The sequence below is a fragment of the Xenopus laevis genome, chromosome 1L (assembly GCF_017654675.1).
Source record: "Xenopus laevis strain J_2021 chromosome 1L, Xenopus_laevis_v10.1, whole genome shotgun sequence".
NCBI lineage: Eukaryota > Metazoa > Chordata > Amphibia > Anura > Pipidae > Xenopus > Xenopus laevis.
In genome coordinates this window covers 87,927,891-87,949,179 of record NC_054371.1, presented here as the reverse complement: position 1 = coordinate 87,949,179, position 21,289 = coordinate 87,927,891, and the positions used below count along the sequence as shown (strand labels likewise).

At 37.3% G+C, this 21,289-nt stretch overlaps 1 protein-coding gene across 3 annotated transcripts in view; it reads right to left on the bottom strand.

The window, feature by feature from the left end:
• Positions 1 to 21,289, bottom strand: part of fras1.L (Fraser extracellular matrix complex subunit 1 L homeolog) — a 269,516-nt gene that overhangs the window by 56,201 nt on the left and 192,026 nt on the right. For all 3 annotated transcript variants that reach the window (XM_041591087.1, XM_041591088.1, XM_041591086.1), the window contains 7 exons: positions 19,207 to 19,477; positions 15,969 to 16,053; positions 14,057 to 14,377; positions 7,760 to 7,916; positions 5,968 to 6,149; positions 3,513 to 3,626; positions 1,951 to 2,065 (listed from right to left, as the gene is read on the bottom strand). In XM_041591087.1, the coding sequence (XP_041447021.1) occupies positions 1,951 to 2,065; positions 3,513 to 3,626; positions 5,968 to 6,149; positions 7,760 to 7,916; positions 14,057 to 14,377; positions 15,969 to 16,053; positions 19,207 to 19,477 (1,245 nt within the window). The remainder of the gene's footprint in view (positions 1 to 1,950; positions 2,066 to 3,512; positions 3,627 to 5,967; positions 6,150 to 7,759; positions 7,917 to 14,056; positions 14,378 to 15,968; positions 16,054 to 19,206; positions 19,478 to 21,289) is intronic.

Below are 21,289 nucleotides of genomic sequence, written 5' to 3'. Positions count from 1 at the left end.
CATTACCTTTCTTATTTCCATGTTCCTCTATGAGGGGGCTGCCATATTTGTGCAGCAGTAGTCCGTTAGCATTAGAAACTCTAACTGACAGGCTGAGAAGGGACAGTCAGGTTGGCAAAACAGTCAGGTTTAGGAACTTAAAGTAAAAATTACTTACAAAAACAGAACTACCTGCGAACTTTTAATGTAGATTAATTTTTTGAAAAGAAACATTTTAGTGTCAGTATCACTTTAAATCTTGAGGTTTTACCTCCACTCAATTTTTGGTAATGTAGATAACATTGCTATTAGTATGCAACTGTTTGATCCTGAGGTAGAGTTGCTTAATTTTTACGCATTCCATTTCATATTTATAGCTCTATATAGATATTTTAACAAGTTGTAAATAAAACAATATGTATTTGACTTGTCTGTGCCTTGCTTTTCTTTTAACAGTTTGTAAGGCTTTTTTGGCATTGATCAAAAATAAAAAACGAGAAAATGCATAAAATAAACTCTTAAATTGACAAATAAAGACCAGCCAATCTGAAATCAAATATTTCCTGTAGTTTCAACTGAAATATGGACGTAGCTTCTTTCAAAGCAAAATTAAAGCAGTACTGTGTGAAAATATTGTTTGGTTTTTGCAGTGCTATAAAACATATCATGTAAGTATCTATGTCTGCACAGATCTGACGCACAGTAACAACCAATGTGAAAAATAGCTGTGAATTCCTTTCAGTGTCATCTTCCACAAGCAGTTTATTATGAACCACATGCTGCTTGTTTAGTGACTGCTTTTCCAGATAGAGCGAATCAATCAATTTAAAAATCCAATTTTCTCATTAGTTATTGCTCACACTAAAACAGTAACGCGTGAGCTGAATCCAACTCTGTTAACTTTTCCAGTGACCTCCAGAACGGCAGTTCAGAACATTTTAGTTAAGTCTTATTGTGAAAATATAAATTGCAATTATAGTATGATCAAATGTACAATGTATGTGCTACTCTTATATACAGCATGGACTGCAAAATATGGAAAACCTACACTTGCCCGTATGCTAGAAACCGATGAAACACTAAACTGACAGAGACATTTACATTTGTAGAATATAAGGATGCAGGGCTCATTTCTTAAGGCAAGGGAAAGTGCTAGAGTGGATGCAAAACCGAGAACACATTGATGCTATTCACAAAGCTTTGAGTTTTGAAATGCTGTTAGCAACTTGCAGAGAGAACAACTGTGCCCATTTAATCTGCTCTACTGAACTGCACAAAGTTGGGTGCATAGACACAAATGGGACACTGGAATTGCAGGCAGCCTGGTCCTGGTGGTAAGGGTTCCCATAGTGCTTTCCGTCCACAACCGCTGTTCGTTTGTGGCAATTGAATCAAACGCCAACACCTTACTGACATCCCATGTCATAACTGCCCAAACCTGTGCATGACTTGCCAAAACAGACACTATGGGGGGTTTCCTCATCTTGGTTTCCATGCCAAAAAAGCTTGGTAATGTTTGTAAGTATCCCCAAATGGGCCTTTTTAACAAAGAAAAACTTTGGCAGCTTTTAGATGCCTACATTTTTCTTTGTTCCAAAAGCCAGCTTGGGGAAACTTGAAAATTGCTGAGGTTTTTCAGCGTGAAAAGTTGGGAAACTCATGGGTTTTATTTAAGACTTCTCATACTGAAAAGCACAAGCAATCTTAAATGGGCTCCTAATTTGCATCCATAATGGTGCATTACCATTTGCAGTGGGTGCTACTTAGCAGGTGCCTGCTATTACCCTGGAATTCTGGAAAAAACTGCTAGATTGTGGGTAAAAAACATGGCACTGCACATCTGAATTTTGCAATTTGCACATTTGACCAAGTTTGTAAATAAAAATATGTGAAATATGGAAGAAATACCCGTCTATGGACAGAACTTAATCCAAAAACAAATCAGACATGGAGTCAGTTTAGTTTCCTCACCTTCACTTGGCCGCAAGGGCACAGTTACATTGTAGACTATTTTTTCGCTTGGGCTCTCTGCATCAACAAAGGAAAGATAATGGGATCCAATCACTGTCAAACGGTCTTCGAGTGCCTAGAAAAATAAGTTTGTATTCTGTTGGTGGACAAACCTGTTTATTTTTGCTATATAAACTTGCTGGAGCATAAATATGTTTATTGCAGATAAGATTGGTCTCAATGGATTAAGTCCAAAGATACATTTCACGAAGTCAAAGGAAATGCTAGGTTATTTCTGTATTATCAATTCCAACAGCAATAATGTGTGATTTATTCATTTCAACACCTATGATCTCATCGTTTCATTGCGGAACACTGGCTTTATAAATCTAGAAAATGTCCCTTAATTTAATAATAAATTAGAGAAAATGTAAACTAAAAATGGTAAAATTTTGCAATATTATACACCAAATCAATGCCTTCCATTAAACATTTTGAAAGCAAACAACTTCTCCTTATTAAAGGAATACTACAATACAAGTTGTGATTCTCTCAGTAAGTTAAAGATCTATGTAGTTGGCCAGTTATCACATACATGCAATGCCTATGTGTGAGATTATACTTAATGTTAAGTCAAATAAAGAGATCAAAATAGTCCTTAGGCACTGTGGGACCATAACACATTTTTGGAGAGTGACATCTGGCCCCAGGCCTCCAGCTGGACAGACTTATATCAGGTAAATACATGGGCATTATCATGCACAAGCAAACCATTTTATAGTGGCTAATTTCTATTTCATTAGGTGGGGAAGCTCAGGGTTCAGCAAGTAAATGTATGACAACTAGCCTAAGTTGCTAAGCAATTTAAAGGGGCAGTGTACCCTGTTTTCAACATTAGATCAATGAATAAGACCTTTGCTGAATTTACTTATTGCCTATTGATTTAATAAAGAAATAATTTTTGCTATATTTTGTACAAACAGGGCAACATCTGAATCTGAATGTAAAATCACATTTCAATTCAGGTTCTCATGAGAACTTTCAACATATCACTAGTTCAGTGAGAATCCCTCTTTATAAACAAATCCTTACTTTTCCCCAGATCATTATATAGAGGTTTCTCAATTTACTGGTAATGCGTTTTGATGTGCTAGTATTGAAAGTAAGTAGCAGTAAATCGTCAGGAAGCACTTTTCAGGTCATTACATTAATGCCCTATTTATTTATTTTGCAAATAGGTACTGGAGTTCTATCATGCAATATAGGTAGTCATTTCAGAGCTAACTCAGGTAGTTTAAACATCGTGGTACTGAAACAGTTCTCCACGTAATAGTGTCAAGTTGTTGAAAGCATTTTCATTTCCATTACTTCATTTTAGCATTTTTAGGCAGGGCCCTTTTTACCTCTTCTATCAATTACTGGTTGTTTTGTATTTAAATGTGTATGTTAACTGGATACATCCACAACTACACAAGAGTTGCTTACTATAAGTAAGTGTAATTACAATGTATGCAGGTCTTACTTTAAAAGAAACACTAGGAATACACTTCTAGTAAATAAAGAGATCCAGTATTTTTCCTTACAGTCATATGAAGAGAGGATCCAGGAGACAGCTGAGGGGCCCCAAGATGGTTTGGAACAATACCAATGCTGAAAACATGACTGTCCTGTGGAGTCTGAGTAGTGGCACTCGAAATCTGCCAAAAAATTATTCAGAAATTATAAAGATTTCCTTATTTCAAATCTGTAAAATCCCTTCATATCATTTAAATACAACTGCCACTGCAGGTAAATTTGCTATACAGTAGCTCTATTGCTACTTTAGTAGTTTTGGTCTGACCCATGTTTCAGTGTACACTAAAATATTCAGGTCCGGACTGAGAATTAAAATAGGCCCTGGCTTTTCAGGTACACAGAGGCCCAAACAGCCCACACCAGCCCACTAAATAGTGACTTTCTATGGCACCTTATAGCAGCCCCTCTGGCATTTGCCAGAACCCACAGATTGCCAGTCCAGGCCTGAAAATATTGATATTTGTAGGTGAAACTCTGTATCTGGAAATAATCTACATTTACAACAGAGATATTCTTTTTGTCCATTTTAGACTATTTAAAAGGAGGTCTTGAGGCAGCTCTAATTGTGCCCAAATGACCTATGTTAGTCACAATTAGTTGCAAATAGTATAAAGACTGGCATAAAACAAGGATTAAAAACAACATATTCCCAAACAGACAATTAGAGGGTCATTTACTACAATCCGAATCTAATCAAATTTTTTAAATAAAAAAACCACAACCAAATTCCCATACCCGATTTTATCTTATTTATTATTAAAAAACCTTGATTTAATCGGTTTGGGTAAAAACTCTATAATATCGAGCATGAAATGTATTTCTCTGTGGTTTTTCCGAAACAGATTTTTCAGGCTTTTTCCCAAAAAGCCAGAATTTTAGTTTTTTAGCTTGAAATCGTCGAATTTCGTGCTAATTCCAATGCAGACAACAGAAACTTCAGGATAGAGACTTCTGCCATTGACTTATAAACAACCTCGGCAGATTGGAGATGACGGATTTTCGGATTTTGGCTTTTTGCTGCATCGAGCTTTAAATAAAACTTTTCTTTTTTTAAAAAAAAAAGCCAACCACAGTTTAGTAAATAATTTAGTAATTTAGTAAACATCATTAATTGATATCCCCTTACATAATCTGTCAAAATACTCCTATAATCTCAATTGTGGTCTGATATGGTGCTAGCTATTCACAAGCTCACCATTAATTTTTCTGTTTTTTTGAGCAGGGGGAAGTGAGTTTTGATTGCCTGACCACCCATACCTCCTGCTAGCAACATTTAAAGTTACATCTCCAAACCTATGGATATAGAACTTTATGCTAGGCTACTTATAAATGTTTGTTCTTGCTTGGGCTATGCTGAATACACCAATTGTTAATCCCAGTGGAAAACTATGTCTCAATACAGACCAAAGATCAAATCAAATATGTATCATCAAAGGGAATAACAGTAGGAATTCTCACTATGGATATTGAATGATGCATCAGATTTATTACAGTATCATTTTCTCTTGAGTATCCTAGATCTTTTACTCATTAATTATATGACAAAAGAGTCATGGCAAAGAAAGGGCAGAAGTGCCTTCCCCCTAACCAATCAATGATTTTAATGAAAATGCAGAAAGGGATCTCTGTAATCCCACCTGACTGGAGAAAACATCAGAGAGTGCACTGTAAAATAAATGAGATGATATAAACTTCCCAGAAAAGCTGGCTGTTCAGCAACACAAACTTTATTTCCCTTCTACACAATATCCTTACACCTGGCTCTGTTCGTCACAAATCTCACTCTTTGCTTCCAATAAAGATATTCCTGCTCTTTTTATAGCTACCGAATAAATCCATTGCAGGCTCTGACTAGAGAGACATAACAACATTAATTTAGTGGAATGTTAAAAAGCCTTGCTTACATCTGCATCAAATGCTCCCAGTTCACTCTTTACCATACTGAATTATTGTCGGAGTTCTTTTGCAAATTACTTTAATCACCCATACTGATGAATAGCACAAGAGCAATCATCAAGGGGTCCTTCTCATAATGATGGGGATGAACTCTGTGTGCTCAGATTCCTCTAACAACCAGATGCTTCTATCACTTGTCTTGTTCTCACTTACTTTGCTCTTTTCTTTAATGGTAGAAAAATCTTCAGACCAGTTCAAGGAAGTCATTTTTACTGAAAAAGCATTATTTCTGGCTGCATACTTTAATAATATAATTCAAATTATCACCCCCAGTAATTAAACCTCTGCTTGTCATTTAAGATGATTTGAATGAATTACCATCTGCAATATACAATAAATCATGTACCCCCATTTGTTTAAAACAAGATAAAACCTTACTGGTTGCAAACTACAATTCAATGTTAGGAACCATTTAAAAAGTAAATAGCAGCCTGAATGCAAGCTCCAATATCAGCAGAAAGTATGTTCTCCAGCATGTGCTACATGCAATTACCAATGGGTACCTACCTGAAAAGTAAATGAGTCTCTCCCTTGTGAATGAGATCCAGACTGTCTATACCACACAAGTCCTTCATTGATATCCTGTTGCGTAAATGAGGACGTTTGTGTGGCTATTCTACCATCAGGCAGGCGCTGCCATCCATTTGCAGGGCCATCAGCGGGCATTGGGACTAGTAAAACAACATCACCTTTGGGGCAACAATGCATGACTGTTTAGTACATTGGGTGACTTACAAGCAACACAGCATGCTACAGTAGTTATTTCAGTTACTGGCAAAATTTCTGCTGCAAAAAAAAATACCGTACATGAACAGTAATATTAAAAGTTCTCTGTACATGAAAACTAATTTTTCTTTTTCTTATTTTTTTTTTAATCTATGTAATTTTACAATATACATTATTACAGATTTCATTGGTTTTAAAGTTTTTTGCAGATGTGGCTTTAACTGAGTTTTTGTTTATCCCTTTCTGTTTTCTGGGTATGATGCCTAAAATGATGTAACAGGAGCAAGGTCTCCTTTTTCTGTTTTTTAAATGGCACCTGTTGGGTAAAAATATAAACCCCAACCAAAGGTGTGGGCTAATAGAGCCCGCATTCCAGTTGGGGATAACAGTCGTTTTTTTATTTTTTTTTAAAAAATGCCCCCTGCTAGTACTACGCTACCCGCACCGAGAGGGAGCTTTCGGTGCGAGCAGTCATGTCCGGTCACTCGCATGCGCATGACGCACATGTGACATCAGGCACAGCACGAGCAATTCGGGGCAGCTTTTCATTATGCGCATGCGAGTGACAATGTTTTCTTTTTCATTAAAACATTAAATAAACCAAATATGATTATTTTTTTCCAATAAGGATTAATTATATCTCAGTTTGGATCAAGTACAAGGACTTTTGTATTATTACAGAGAAAAAGGAGCTACATTTTAAAACTTTGAATTATTTGATTAAAATGGAGTCTATGGAAGATGGCCTTCCCATAATTCAGTTTTCTGCATAGCAGATTCCACACCTGTATTAATAAAGTGTTGTGTACTTAATGTTAAAGAAATGTTGCACTAGTCTGGGCAAATCTCAAAAAATTTTGTAAGGGGTTGTACGGTTGCTCTTCATGTGCAAGTCTATTTTAAAAAGTTCTAAAAAATTTAAGATTAAGTGTAAAAACCACAAAAAAACAGTAATAAAACTCAAAAGTTGTAAAAAAAAAAAAGTTGGCGGTGATCTTTCTGGACCACTCTAAATCAATTTGGACTTATAAAAGTTATTTTTGTCCACTAGGCATTGTTCGAAAAACTAAAATTTTAGAGGTTTTCGAGGCCGTGCAGACTTTTTGTGTAATTTTGTGTTTGTACTTTTTTTATTTGGATTTTTAATAAATCTCATGACATTTGTAGTTTTTGGTTATGGTTTCAAAAACTACCATAACCACAAAAATTAGACATTTGATAAATAGGCCCCTTAGTCTACACTAAGGACACCTGTAAAGGTAAGTAATATGGTGCCATAGCGCTGTGTTCGTTTCACCAGGCCAGTGCTTTTTCATTCTTAAAATAAAAGTTCATCAGGTAAGGACCACATTGATGTTTTAAAGGCAGTCCTTGACTTATGCATTTGCATAGGGACATATTAAGATCTGACAAATGACTGATCTATTAATGTACAGCTAGTTTAACTTATACAGTACATCAGGCTTTTCCAAGTAAGCAGTAACTTTAGTAGTAACTTTCGGCTTTAGCAGCCACACCAGTAAATAAGATGCATGTGTAATTCTATGTATGAAGCTAAGATAAAAGTTCTTACCAAACCGTGGGTGTTCATTAATGATTGTATAGACGATCTCGGAGTTGGTGGTATCAGAAGCCCTGGCTTGCAATAAATTATTGGATATTTGCAGCATTCCTCCCTCAGGCACCCACACAGGAGAGTTTAGCACAAGTTGAAGGCCTTTGCTTGTCTGCTGGCAATGGGGATAAAACCAGGGGTATCATAAGGGGATGTGTATTATTACCAAATACTTTAAGTAATACCTGTACAAGTAAAAACATGATTAATAACCTAAGAGGTTTGGTCAAAAGCTAGAGCTTGGTATAACATGGCAAGCAATCTGCTTGATTTTTGGATAAATACTTTACTAGAAAGGAAATAAATTGCCAATAAAGTGAAAGAAGGGTTGCCCACAGCCTGTGATTATCCTATTTAGGTCATAATTGTGGGCTAAACATATGTCCAGATTCAAAAAGAAATAAGAAAAACTTATCTCATGAAAACTCAATATAATTCACTTTAGGTGCAGACACTGAGCTAAAATATGGCATGGTACTAGATTCTAAAGCTGTTACTTGCAGGTAAGCATAATTTTGATAGGCGCTGCTAGTTCTCTCCGGCCTCCTTTTGCAAACTGTGTAAAGTGCGCTGATTGATCCAGGGGCATCCAGGAGCTACCACCACCTTTAAAGGTTGTAATAGCTCCAGGGTTTTCACAGCATCCTGTCCCAAACGATGTACCAAATGAAAGAATCAGGTGCAGATGTCATACTGACACAAAGCACTGGAAATTACTTCTGAACACCGAAGACTTTGGGTGCAATTCTGTCTGATTGCACTTGTTTTAATTCACTACCAGCACATGGCCCCATTATGTTTGCAATGATGCTGGAATTATTGGAAAACCACTGCATTGTGGGTAAAAACCATACTGACAAACTTGAAATTGTACTTTGCACACTGCACTTGAACTCATTTGTACTCAGAAATTAGCCCTTATAGGGCACTTTTTAATTGAATCAGTAGATATGTTTTTTATTGAATTAAATGTGGCACGAAGGGAGATACATAATAAAAACACAATTTTACACAATTTTTGGTCTATTTATTTTGTTAGCATAGTCTATTACATTCCCTTTTAAGTACCCTGCTCACATCTCCCACAGTATAGCTGTATTTGTACACCAGGTACAGTTTTTTCTTGATAGTTCTGAGCTAAGCACACATACATACTTTATAGTATCTCTAGGTAGTGCTCAAGGAAAATACGGTTGAGGTGAGCCCTACAGTCATTTGAAAAAGTTACAGTGGTATGTCTTTCATTTCCCAGGAACATCTGGGATGTACTGGGATGTTTTCTGAACAAAGATTTTTAGTGAAGCAGTATTCACTTGTATGATATTAAATAAAATGTGAAAAACTGACTATGCAAAAATTTGGGTACCCTTGTTTCAATGCATGTAACTGCTCAATACTGATTACTGGCAACTGGATTACTGGATTAGCTTGTTAAGCCTTGAACTTCATAGGCAGGAGAGTCCAATCATGAGAAAAGGTATTTAAGGTGGCTAATTGCTAATAAGTTGTGCTTCTGTTTGACGCTTCTCTGAAGAGTGACAGCATGGGAGCCTCAAAGCAACTCTCAAAAGATCTGAAAGCAAAGATTGTTCATGATCAGTATCATGATTTAGGGGAAGACTACAAAAAGCTATCTCAGAGGTTTAATGTGTCAGTTTCAACTGTAAGGAATGTAATCAGGAAATGGAAGGCCACAGGCACAGTTTCTGTAAAACTCAGGTCTGACAGGCCAAGAAAAATACAGGAGCAGCATATGCGCAGGCCTGGATTTGTGGAAAGGCCACCTAGGCCCGGGCCTAGGGCGGCAGGATTTTAGGGGGGCGGCATGCTGCCCAACCACACCCACATTGGTTCAAAAACACTGGGTACAATCATTTTTTAAATTTCCCGTGCGACAATCCCCATTGATTTAGTCCAGATGATGAAAATTTACACGAATAAAGGGGAGGGGACAGGGGCGACAAACAGCAGTGGGCCTAGGGGCACCCACTATGTAAATCCGGCCCTGCATATGCGGAGGATTGTGAGAATGGTTACAGACAACCAGAGATCACCTCCAAAGACCTGCAAGAACATCTTGCTGCAGATGGTGTATCTGTACATCGTTCTACAATTCAGCGCAATTTGCACAAAGAACATCTGTATGGCAGAGTGATGAGAAAGAAGCCCTTTATGAGCTCATGCCACAATCAGAGACGCTTGTTGCATGCAAAAGCTCATTTAGACAAGCCACAGTAATTCTGGAACAAAGTGCTTTGAACTGATGAGACAAAATGTAGTTATTTGGTCATAACAAAAAGTGTTTGCATGACAGAAGAAGAACACCGCATTCCAAGAAAAACGCCTGCTACCTACTGTCAGATTTGGTGGAGGTTCCATCATGCTGTGGGGCTGTGGGGCTAATTCAGGGACTGGGGACCTTGTTAAAGTCGAGGGTCGGCTGAATTCAACCCAATATTAACAAATTCTTCAGGATAATGTTCAAGCATCAGTCACAAAGTTGAAGTTACGCAGGGGTTGGATATTCCAAAAAGACAATAACCCTAAACACACTTTAATATCTACAAAGGCATTTATGCAGAGGTATAAGTACAATATTCTGGAATGGCCATCAAAGTCCCTTGACTTGAATATCATGGAAGATCTATGGGATGGTTTGAAGCAGGCTGTTCATACTTGGCAGCCATCAAATTTAACTGAACTGGAGAGATTTTGTATGGATATATGGTCAAAAATACTGCCATCCAGAATCTAGAAACTCATCAAAGGCTATAGGAGGCGTCTAGAGGCTTAACTAAGTATTGATGTAATATCTGTTGGGGTGCCCAAATATATGCACCTGTCTAATTTTATGATGCATATTGCATATTCTCTGTTAATCCAATAAACTTTATGTCACTGCTGAAATACTACTGTTTCCATAAGGCATTTTATATATTAAAAGGAAGTTGCTACTTTGAAAGCTCAGCCAATGATAAACAAAACTCCAAAGAATTAAGAGGAGTTCCCAAATTTTTTCATATGACTGTAGTTTTAAGAAACATGACATGACGTCCACCCCAGCTTCTCATTTTTAACAAGAGGTAAATAAAACAGACCCATTGTTTCCAGCCACACCTACTCAAGATCAGACTAACAAAGAGGTGATCCACTATCTAGCCAAAGTTCACTAGGAGCCTATATAATACACATCTAAAACTTAGATCAACTCCATCTCCCCTCCAGTACTACTCCAGCTGTAAAGTCACACTTCCACCTGAATCAGTAGATTATTTATAAAAACAGAAAAGATATTATGAAAGCCTATAAGAGCATCTTTGAAACAGCATTGTTTTCAGAAACAAACGGCACTATAGGTTTCTAAATAAAATCATAACGGAGCAGGTCAGGACACAGCTATAAACACCAAGCTTACATCATGTCATGGGACAGATAAAGCAGTTTCCCTCCAAAATCCTGCAGTATTAAGTTTTTATTAAAATAAAAGTCTTCAAAGTCATTTTTTTTTATTAATATTTTTTTTCTGTCTGTGCTTCCCCATGGGTCGACAAAATCTCAGAGATATCATGACCTGAAATGACTGAGCAAGAGACAGAAAATCAATTCTTCTGTCATTAAGCCAGAGTTAGGGAGTTAGGAAGATTTAAAGAAGAAAGCATTAAAAACAATACATCAATCTTGGAGGAGAAAATGGACACCTAAAATATCTAAAAATTAATACTGGTGTTTTGCAGTTCCATTTATTCTTTAGTCCTATCAGGCTCTTTAAATGTGGTCTTTGGGTTCAGCAGCCTTAAAGAGAAACTACACCCCTTGATATTGCATATCACTGAAAAACAGCTGTATAATATACATTAAAGGGGTCACTTACGACTGCATGCAATGCTTCAAGATATAGATCATTTATATTTTAAAAACTGTATGAAAAAATATAATAAAATAATTAATCTTTTACTACAGTTTGGGTGTTCATACTGATGACACCCCTCCTTAAATATACTGTATATTGGAAAGTTGATTAGAATTACATATAAAATAATTTTTGATATTTACAATAGTTTATAGATGGTGACCCCAATTAAGATTGACTTTTCTGATTCATGAGTAGACAGACCATACTTTTGAAATACAGAGTAACTGCTCACTAAAGTTATTTACTGAATGTCTAGATCCATTACAGTAATATCATGCCACTGACAGATTGTCTTTCCAATTGGATATATATTCAGGCATGAGTTCCCCAATTTCTGTATAAATACTTTATGAGGGTTTTAAAGGAAAAATTTACTGTGTATCAAACACAAGGACACAGTGTCTAGAGAACTAATTACTGAGAAAAATGTGGATCCATAAATGTGGAAGATGTTGGAGCTACTATAAAGAGCTAAAGATGATGAGCCAGCAATTTATATGCGTGTCATGAAAAGTCAACTTCACTATTGACTTACTAAAGCTTGTTTACCTTGTGCAACAGTAAGGGGTATATTTGTTTTGCTGTGTAAAAAAAACAGCCGGATAATACACCCCCCATGACAGAAAGCACAGTGTCAAATTTTTTTTTCTTTTCTTTTTTAATCATGCGTTTTTTCTTAGTGTGACTTCTGCCGGAAGCAGTATAAAATAACGGGGGCAAATCTGGCATTTGCATGGTGTAAAATTAATACACACCTTGATAAATTCACTGTTTATTTTACACAGCTTTTTGCACCATTTTTTCTGCGAATTTATTTATTACACAGTATAATAAATATGCCCCCTAAGTTGGTTAATTAATTCTTTACTCTGAGATTGCTACATGATATTATTTATAATGAAACTTGCTTAAAGGAATTTTTTTTCCAAGGATCTCTACATGTTGGATACCAGGGGAGGTGGGGGACTTTTTTGTTTGGTGAGGCTGCCAATGGAAAGCTTTTCACTGGAGAGCTTATATAGAAGCTGGTTTCTTTTTGGGGAGATAAGCAATGTTCCCTCAAAGTTGTGTGCATATGCAAGCACACACAATTTTGAGGGCAGCACTTTTAAAATGTAATCACAAAATAATCGTTTTGCGTACATAGCCGAGAAGGACTCAGAGGGAACATTGAGGTAAAGTCTCCTTTTCATTATTCTCTGACTGTGTTGTGACCAACATAACGCAACATGGCAACAGCTGGCTGAGGATGTTGGGATTTTTAAAACTTCCAACGTCAAGTGAAATCTGAGAATAAATTTGCCTAGAAGTAAAGCTTGCTTTTCATTCTAGATAATATTAAACTGTTATTCTACTTAGACAGAAAAGACCTTCAAAACCCAGCATCAAATATATACATCCCTGGTGAATATCTAACAAATGCCCTGGCATGTAATCTGACTTATGCTCTTCCCCATAGGAGCCCTCTGATCCTGAGTTCCAGGCCAAGTGTCCTTTCTGCCTTACCGGTAAGCTACACAACTCCCATGACATAGACTGTTGCAAAGGAAAAAAATACGACAGCATAACTGCTACAGAAATACCTGGCTATTGGAGTAATATAATATACATTCAGGGCCTTATTTATCAAAATCCGAATTTTTCTGAGCATTTAAATTTAAAAAGTCCGACCAAACTACAATTCACTATTTGACCTTATTTATTATTAAATAAAGCACAAATTAATTGGTTTGGGGAAAAACCCGAAAAAAATTGTATGAAACATCGTATCATACATTTTTTTCAGGGCTAATTCCAGTGCAGACCAGAGAAACTTCCAAACAGGATAGAGACCTCTTCCATTGACTTATTTACAACCTCGTCAGATTCGGATTCTGACTTTTTGCCTCAGGGTTTAATAAATCCTGAAAAATTTCCAATTTCCAATAAAAATGTGGATTTTATAGTTAAAATAAACTAGATTACGTTTATTGGGAACTATGTGTGGAATGCTACCCTCATTAAATCTTTTGGGCACCTGCATATTGCATATTGCAGGTCCCAGATGCCTGTGAATGTGCACTATAACTAGTAGTCCATCTCGAGCAAATGAACTGTTACTGGAATTTACCACCACAATGACAAGTGATGGGGTTTACAAAAAGACTTGATACTAGATAAAAAGAGAACTAAATATGGTATTTCCAGAGATACCTTTGTTCATATATATTATAAAGTACATTGTAAAAATTCAGAATTCTGCATTTTTTATGAACACCTACCTATTTCTTTCAGACTGCATTTCGGCATGGTTCTGATAAGTAAGGATTTATTACTAGTACTTAACTAATATAGTTGTATACCTTTTCAGTAACTTCCACATGGAAAAGAAAATTCAAGAAATGGTATCCATCACTGGCTTGAAAAAGAATTACATCTGAATGGCTGTCTGATCCATCATGAACATAGTGAATGATCCCATTTCTAATGTCATCAAGTCGGACTTCGTGGGCAGAAGCTTTCCTAGGAAGGATAACTAATTGGCCATTTCTTGGACTTTCCAAAATAGTCAATACAACATCTTGGGGATTGTCATCATCTTGCAGATCCAGTACTGAACTTGATATAGGTCCTGCTTCTCCCCTGGCAACCATAAGAACTTCATTCTTAAGGATGTAAGTTGCCTAGAGAAAAAAACAAAAAAGGCAATAATTTATAAAAAAAACTGAATAGTAACTAGAACAGTAAAAAGGCTAATCCTAAACAACAATCATTTATAAAAACATGAAACAGTAAGTAGAATAGTAAAATGGCTAAACCTAAACAACAATCATATCAATTTACTTGGTAAGAGGTAATAAACCATCCATCAAGATGGAAATATTTACAGGTATGGGATCTGTTAAACAGAATGCTCGGGCTTTTCCGGATAACAGATCTTTCCGTAATTTGGATCTTCATACATTAAAGGAACTGTAACACTAAAGATATTAAGAAAAAAATCCATTATACCCTGCAATAAGATAAGCACTGTCCTGCACAAAGTTTACTATTTTCAATGCTTTATTAAAAATACCTCAATATAACTGAGCTCCCAGTCTACTGAAATAAGGTGATGGGGCGACATTCATTCTGCAAGATCCAACATGGGGCACTCAACATCTCGTCCTAGCCTGACTTTTGCCAAAACTGGAAGTTCATTGTTACGGCTGTACAGAAGATTTTTTAAGCTGTCTTGTAATATATCTGTCTTCATTTAATTTAGGCACTGGGAGAGGATTCCTGTGGGCAGTGTTTCTCCTTCTGTAATTTATTTTTGTAAGAGCAGCAAAGACCATGCTGACCTGTGTGCTACAGGGATAAATCAGGCTGACGCATGAAACAAGGAAGCTGAATAATCCTCCATACAGCTGTAACAATTGACTCACAGTTTGAGTTTGAGTTCAGGCTAGGAGGAGATGTTGAGTGCCACATGATGGATCTTGCAGAGTGAATGTCGCCCCATCGCCTTATTTCAGTAGACCAGAAGCAGAGTTATATCACAATATTTTTAATAAAGCATTGCAAACAGTAAACTTTGTGCAGGATAGAGCTTATTTTAGTGCAGGGCAGAATAGATTTTTTACAAAATTTTTTTTTGTTTTACAGTTCGTTTATGTCTATTAGAAAATCATGTAAACATTAAATAACCCCTATAGGTTGGTTTTGCTTCCAATAAGGATTCATTTTATCTTAGTTGGGATAAAGTACAAGGTTCTCTTTTATTATTACAGAGAAAAGAGAAATCATTTTAAAAATGTGGATTATTTGGATAAAATTAAATCAATGGGAGATGGCCTTTGCTTAATTCGGAGCTTTCTGGATAACGGGTTTCTGAATAACGGATCACATACCTGTACCAGATACAACTTCTTTGGGCTTAGTCAAAACATTAATGACACCCAAGAGGAGTGATCACCACTACTTCTTCACAGTGACCAATGAACATAAGACACAAGGAGGAGGATACCATGTATTCTTATAAATAACAAAAAACTAATATAGATTTTTTTCTGTGTATTAATTCTGAAAAAGGTATTATATGGTCCACTGGGAGATCTCAGTGGACAAATGATATCTGAGTTTCTAAGGGAGACACATTTTGAACCACATGGCCTTGAGCATAATGTGAGAAATATATTCTTTACCCTTTTTTTACACATATGGTAAACTGCAGTATCTATGATGAAAAAACACAGTTTCTAAAGTATATATGTTTTAATATTGCAAACAAACCTTTGTTGAAACTGCTTGTATATTGATGTTTTTAGGTTCTGAAAAAAAATGTCCGTCGCTTACTTTTAAGGCAAAAATCCCATTCCTAATAGAAAGAAAGGAATGTCATTTAAAGAAGCATTCAGCTCTGCAATTTTGTAGTGTGGAAATGGCAATAGAATGGTAAGGTTTAAGCAAAAATGCTTTGATAAATAATACAGAAATACAGTACACTTGCATTTAAGCTTAAATTTTAGGGGAAGCAACCCTTCATAGAAACTTATCCCAATGTTGAGTTTAATGTAACAGTAAATGAAGTAAAAGCAAATTACAACTTAATATGGTGTTTATACAGATAACATCTCTGTTATATCTCTTCAGCCATAGACTGCTTTATTTCATATGGTGAAAATTTCAGTTTTACAGAAATCCAACTGTAATTTCAAATTTGTGTGTACTGGGATCTGCCCTTTTAAAGCAGTTGCCCTAGATAACTAATTGCACGTAGTGTTTTTTGAGACTGAATCTGAGCTGGACTCCCTAATATAAGGTCGGGGCTAAATGGCTGAGAAATAGCAAATGAGGTTAGAAGTAGAAAAATGTAAGGTTAAGTATATCCTGCAGTAATTTCATGGTATACATTTGGGAGACAAGAGTTAGAAAAGAGTTAAAAAAGAGATGAAGGAATTAAATGATAAAGCAATAGGATGTATACATATGTCAATAAATAAGGAAGTAGATTCAAGTGAGGCGTAAGGTATAATTGATCCTGCAGAATTATAATAATCAGATCTTTGATAACAATTTTAAATAAATGTTAAATTGATTGCTGCTTAGACCCCTTACAAACCCAACCACACAAATGAACAGCACTGGAGCATCTGACATCTAATTGCTGATATTGCCTGCATATGTAATGAACACCTGGACTGTTGGTCCTTTAACAATCCAAGGACCCATTCGGTCTCAAAAATGTTTAAAGCTTAGTACATTTCAAAAATGCAGAGGGCACTCTCTGTAAAATCTATTTTTTTACCACCTTTTAAAGTAACCATTCGGCAGCAAATATATTACAGTATGTATAAGAATATTGTTAGCTCTGGGGCACAACTTCCGCTGGCAATAATATCAGGATGAGCATTAATTGTAATTAAAAGCTTGCAAATGGCCATGCATAAAGAATTTAGTACAGAAACCAAACCACGTTTTTGCTCAAGGACTTAAACCTTTATGTACTCAGCTCTTGTGAGCAGACCCCTCTGTTTTTGTTTTATTTTGCAAAAAAAAACCTGATAATTTGTTATGCAGAATTCAGAAATTTATAAAAGCGTATCTGAAGAGACGAGAGGTAACAGCACCACTTAGGCTGTGAGCCTTTTCCTTGGTAAGTAATAATTAGCTCTTCTGTTAATGTACTGTCATACATGGAGATTAGTAGCTGTTTAATTTTAATAGCAACACTGCTATGTTATCAGGTTTATGTGTTCTTACAAATCCAGTAATAAGCTCTTGTCACACTGTCATACATGAAGATTAGTAGTGACTGAATTTTCCTGGCAACACTAATTTTGTACTTGCTTTTGTGTTTTTTCTTACAATTATGTAATTTGATTGTTTGTCAAGAATACTGCCATACATTCAGGTTACTTGCTGCTGAGTTTTGCTGAGGTATGTTTGTGTTTCCAGTGAAGCAGGTCATGGTATATACACACACGATTTGTGGGACACAAGAAGGGCTTTGTGGGTGTGGGGGAGTTGGGTGGACTTTGGGTGGAGTTTTGGAATGGACAGATCACAGTAATTGGTCTTTTTTTATTGAGGCCCCATTTTACTTATTGCCAGGTCCACCACTCAGAGGGCCTAGGTAACCAGTGGACTAATAATTTGGGCGCCCTTGGGGGAAGGGTCCTGCTAACTTAGTAGTATGAAGCCCTATGATTACCAATGGCAGCCCCGAATACACATACTGCAACCGATGTCTCCCAAGGGTGAAATATATTATTAACTACATTTGTTTTTGCCACACAGAATTTATTTTGTTTGTTGGAGTTATGGCACTCGTGTCATCACAATCACCGCAGTGCTCTCAGGGAGGACTACAAAGTACAGATGAAGCCAGTTTTGTTCATTTGTTTAACAGAGAATATCTAAACACATTTAACCCATTTATCCCATTTAACACAGAAAACTGCATCATCTAAAAACTAACATCTAATTAAGGGTTGGGGCAGACGGGCAGATTCGGGGAGATTTAGTCGCCTGGCGACTAATCGCCTCTTCTGCGGGGCGACAATCTCCCCGAACTGCCTTCCGTCTGCCTTCCGTCTGCCTTCCGCCTGCTTGAATGAAGAATCGCCTGCGCTAACGCACTCGTGGCACTTCGAATTCCGAAGTCGTCTGGAGTTGCAGCAGGCAGAAGGCAGTTCAGGGAGATTGTCGCCCCGCAGAAGAGGCGATTATTCGCCAGGTGACTAAATCTCCTCGAATCTGCCGGTCTGCCCCAACCCTAAAGCAATCACCATTGTTAACAATGGTGCTTTGGTATGCTAATGAAAAGGTTAAATGCATTAAATGAGTTGAGATGATTTTAGATAGTTAATCCCAAGTAATGATGCATTTAACACACAAATCCATGTGGCTTCATCTACAAGCAATCTTTTAACACATGAATCACTTTATCTGTCATTAGGTTTTTGAAAGGCCTAGCTGGTAAATCACTAGCAAAAATTTAAAATGCCCTATAATCCCTCCCTTCCCCAATCCACTGCTGAACACCTGCCTATTTCCCTACCAAGTCCGCCCAGTCCCAGCCCCATTCACATTTCCGCTGTCCAACCTGCTGTTTTCCCACCCCATATGGCTGCCCCACCCAATACAAAGGCCGGTAACAGGAAAGCAAAAGAGTGGCAACCCTAAACGTAATAGGACAAAAAAGTCACACCTATGTATTTGTAAATGAAGTCTAGCACACGAGACTTGTGTCTGCAGGGCAAGCCCTTGCAAAAGTTTTACTGCGGTGGTGCAACGTTTCGGGGGTTCCGCCCCTTTGTCAAGCATAATTGCACCACCGCAGTAAAACTTTTGCAAGGGCTTGCCCTGCAGACACAAGTCTCGTGTGCTAGTGTGGTCTTTTCTATACAGTTTACTGGGAGGTTGCCGTATCCTCCAATCACTGTGCACCGAGCAAAGCCAAATATCTGCACAACGGGTGTGCGAGAGTCTACACCAATTTAAGTACTTTTTCTATTTATAATCTTACCTTGATTTGTCTCTGCTGTGCTTAAAATACACTCTTTGTTCTTTCAGATCCTTCCAACTGAAGTGAGCGTCTTTGTTGAGGTGAACTTCTTTGCCATCCAAGAATTTTACCAATTGTCCATTCATGGGAACATTTACTACATGAAATATGAGGCTTATGTCCTCATTGTCCTGGTCTTTCACATTCATAAAGGAAAAATCCAAAGCCCTCATTGCACCAATTCCCACTGTAAGTGACCCATTCACAGCAAGTAATGGGGCATGGACATTCACTGAAAAAAAATAACAATTGTGTATTTAATTTATTTGTAATTTAATTGTAAAAGTAACCAACCATGCCCCACTTTCATGTAATCTCATTGTTAAGATTAAAGATTGTTAAAGATATGTCATTTGCACTGCTTAATTGTGATTATCAGTAGAGATGTCGCGAACTGTTCGCCGGCGAACTTGTTCGCGCGAACATCGGGTGTTCGCGCTCGCCGGAAGTTCGCGAACGTCGCGCGACGTTCGCCATTTTGGGTTCGCCATTGTTGGCGCTTTTTTTTGCCCTCTCACCCCAGACCAGCAGGTACATGGCAGCCAATCAGGAAGCTCTCCCCTGGACCACTCCCCTTCCCTATAAAAACCGAAGCCCTGCAGCGTTTTTTCACTCTGCCTGTGTGTGCTGAAGAGATAGTGTAGGGAGAGAGCTGCTGCCTGTTAGTGATTTCAGGGACAGTTGAAAGTTTGCTGGCTAGTAATCGTTTTGATACTGCTCTGTTATTGGAGGGACAGAAGTCTGCAGGGGTTTGAGGGACATTTTAGCTTAGGTAGCTTTGCTGGCTAGTAATCTACCTTCTACTGCAGTGCTCTGTATGTAGCTGCAGTGGGCAGCTGTCCTGCTTCTGATCTCATCTGCTGACTGCTGCAATAACAGTAGTCCTTGTAAGGACTGCTTTTATTTATTTTTTTGTTGTTTTACTACTACTACTACTACTACTACTATAAGAGCCCAGTGCTATTAGTCTAGCAGTGTTGGGGAGTGGACTGGTGTGCTAATCTGCTGCTCCTAGTAGTTCAGCAGCACCAACTTTAATTTTTTTTTTTAATATTCATTTTTTTTTTATTTTACTTTTTTTTATTTTACTACCGCTGTAGTAGTGTATAAGTTGACCTTTTAGGCATTATTTGCCCTGTAGGCATTATTTGCACACTGTTTTCTTCAACCCGCCATCGAGCTGTGTGACCTTGTTCCCATTCTGTCTAAATATCCATAATATTACCGTCTCCAGAAAAAACACCGGAGTCACTTTTTTCAAGCAGCATTCATATATTTTACGTAATCCGTATCCACCGCTGTAGTAGTGTATACGTTGGCCTTGTAGGCATTATTTGCACACTGTTTTCTTCAACCCGCCATCGAGCTGTGTGACCTTGTTCCCATTCTGTCTAAATATCCATAATATTACCGTCTCCAGAAAAAACACCGGAGTCACTTTTTTCAAGCAGCATTCATATATTTTACGTAATCCGTATCCACCGCTGTAGTAGTGTATACGTTGGCCTTGTAGGCATTATTTGCACACTGTTTTCTTCAACCCGCCATCGAGCTGTGTGACCTTGTTCCCATTCTGTCTAAATATCCATAATATTACCGTCTCCAGAAAAAACACCGGAGTCACTTTTTTCAAGCAGCCATAATATATTTTACGTAATCCGTATCCACCGCTGTAGTAGTGTATACGTTGGCCTTGTAGGCATTATTTGCACACTGTTTTCTTCAACCCGCCATCGAGCTGTGTGACCTTGTTCACATTCTGTCTAAATATCCATAATATTACCGTCTCCAGAAAAAACACCGGAGTCACTTTTTTCAAGCAGCATTCATATATTTTACGTAATCCGTATCCACCGCTGTAGTAGTGTATACGTTGGCCTTGTAGGCATTATTTGCACACTGTTTTCTTCAACCCGCCATCGAGCTGTGTGACCTTGTTCACATTCTGTCTAAATATCCATAATATTACCGTCTCCAGAAAAAACACCGGAGTCACTTTTTTCAAGCAGCCATAATATATTTTACGTAATCCGTATCCACCGCT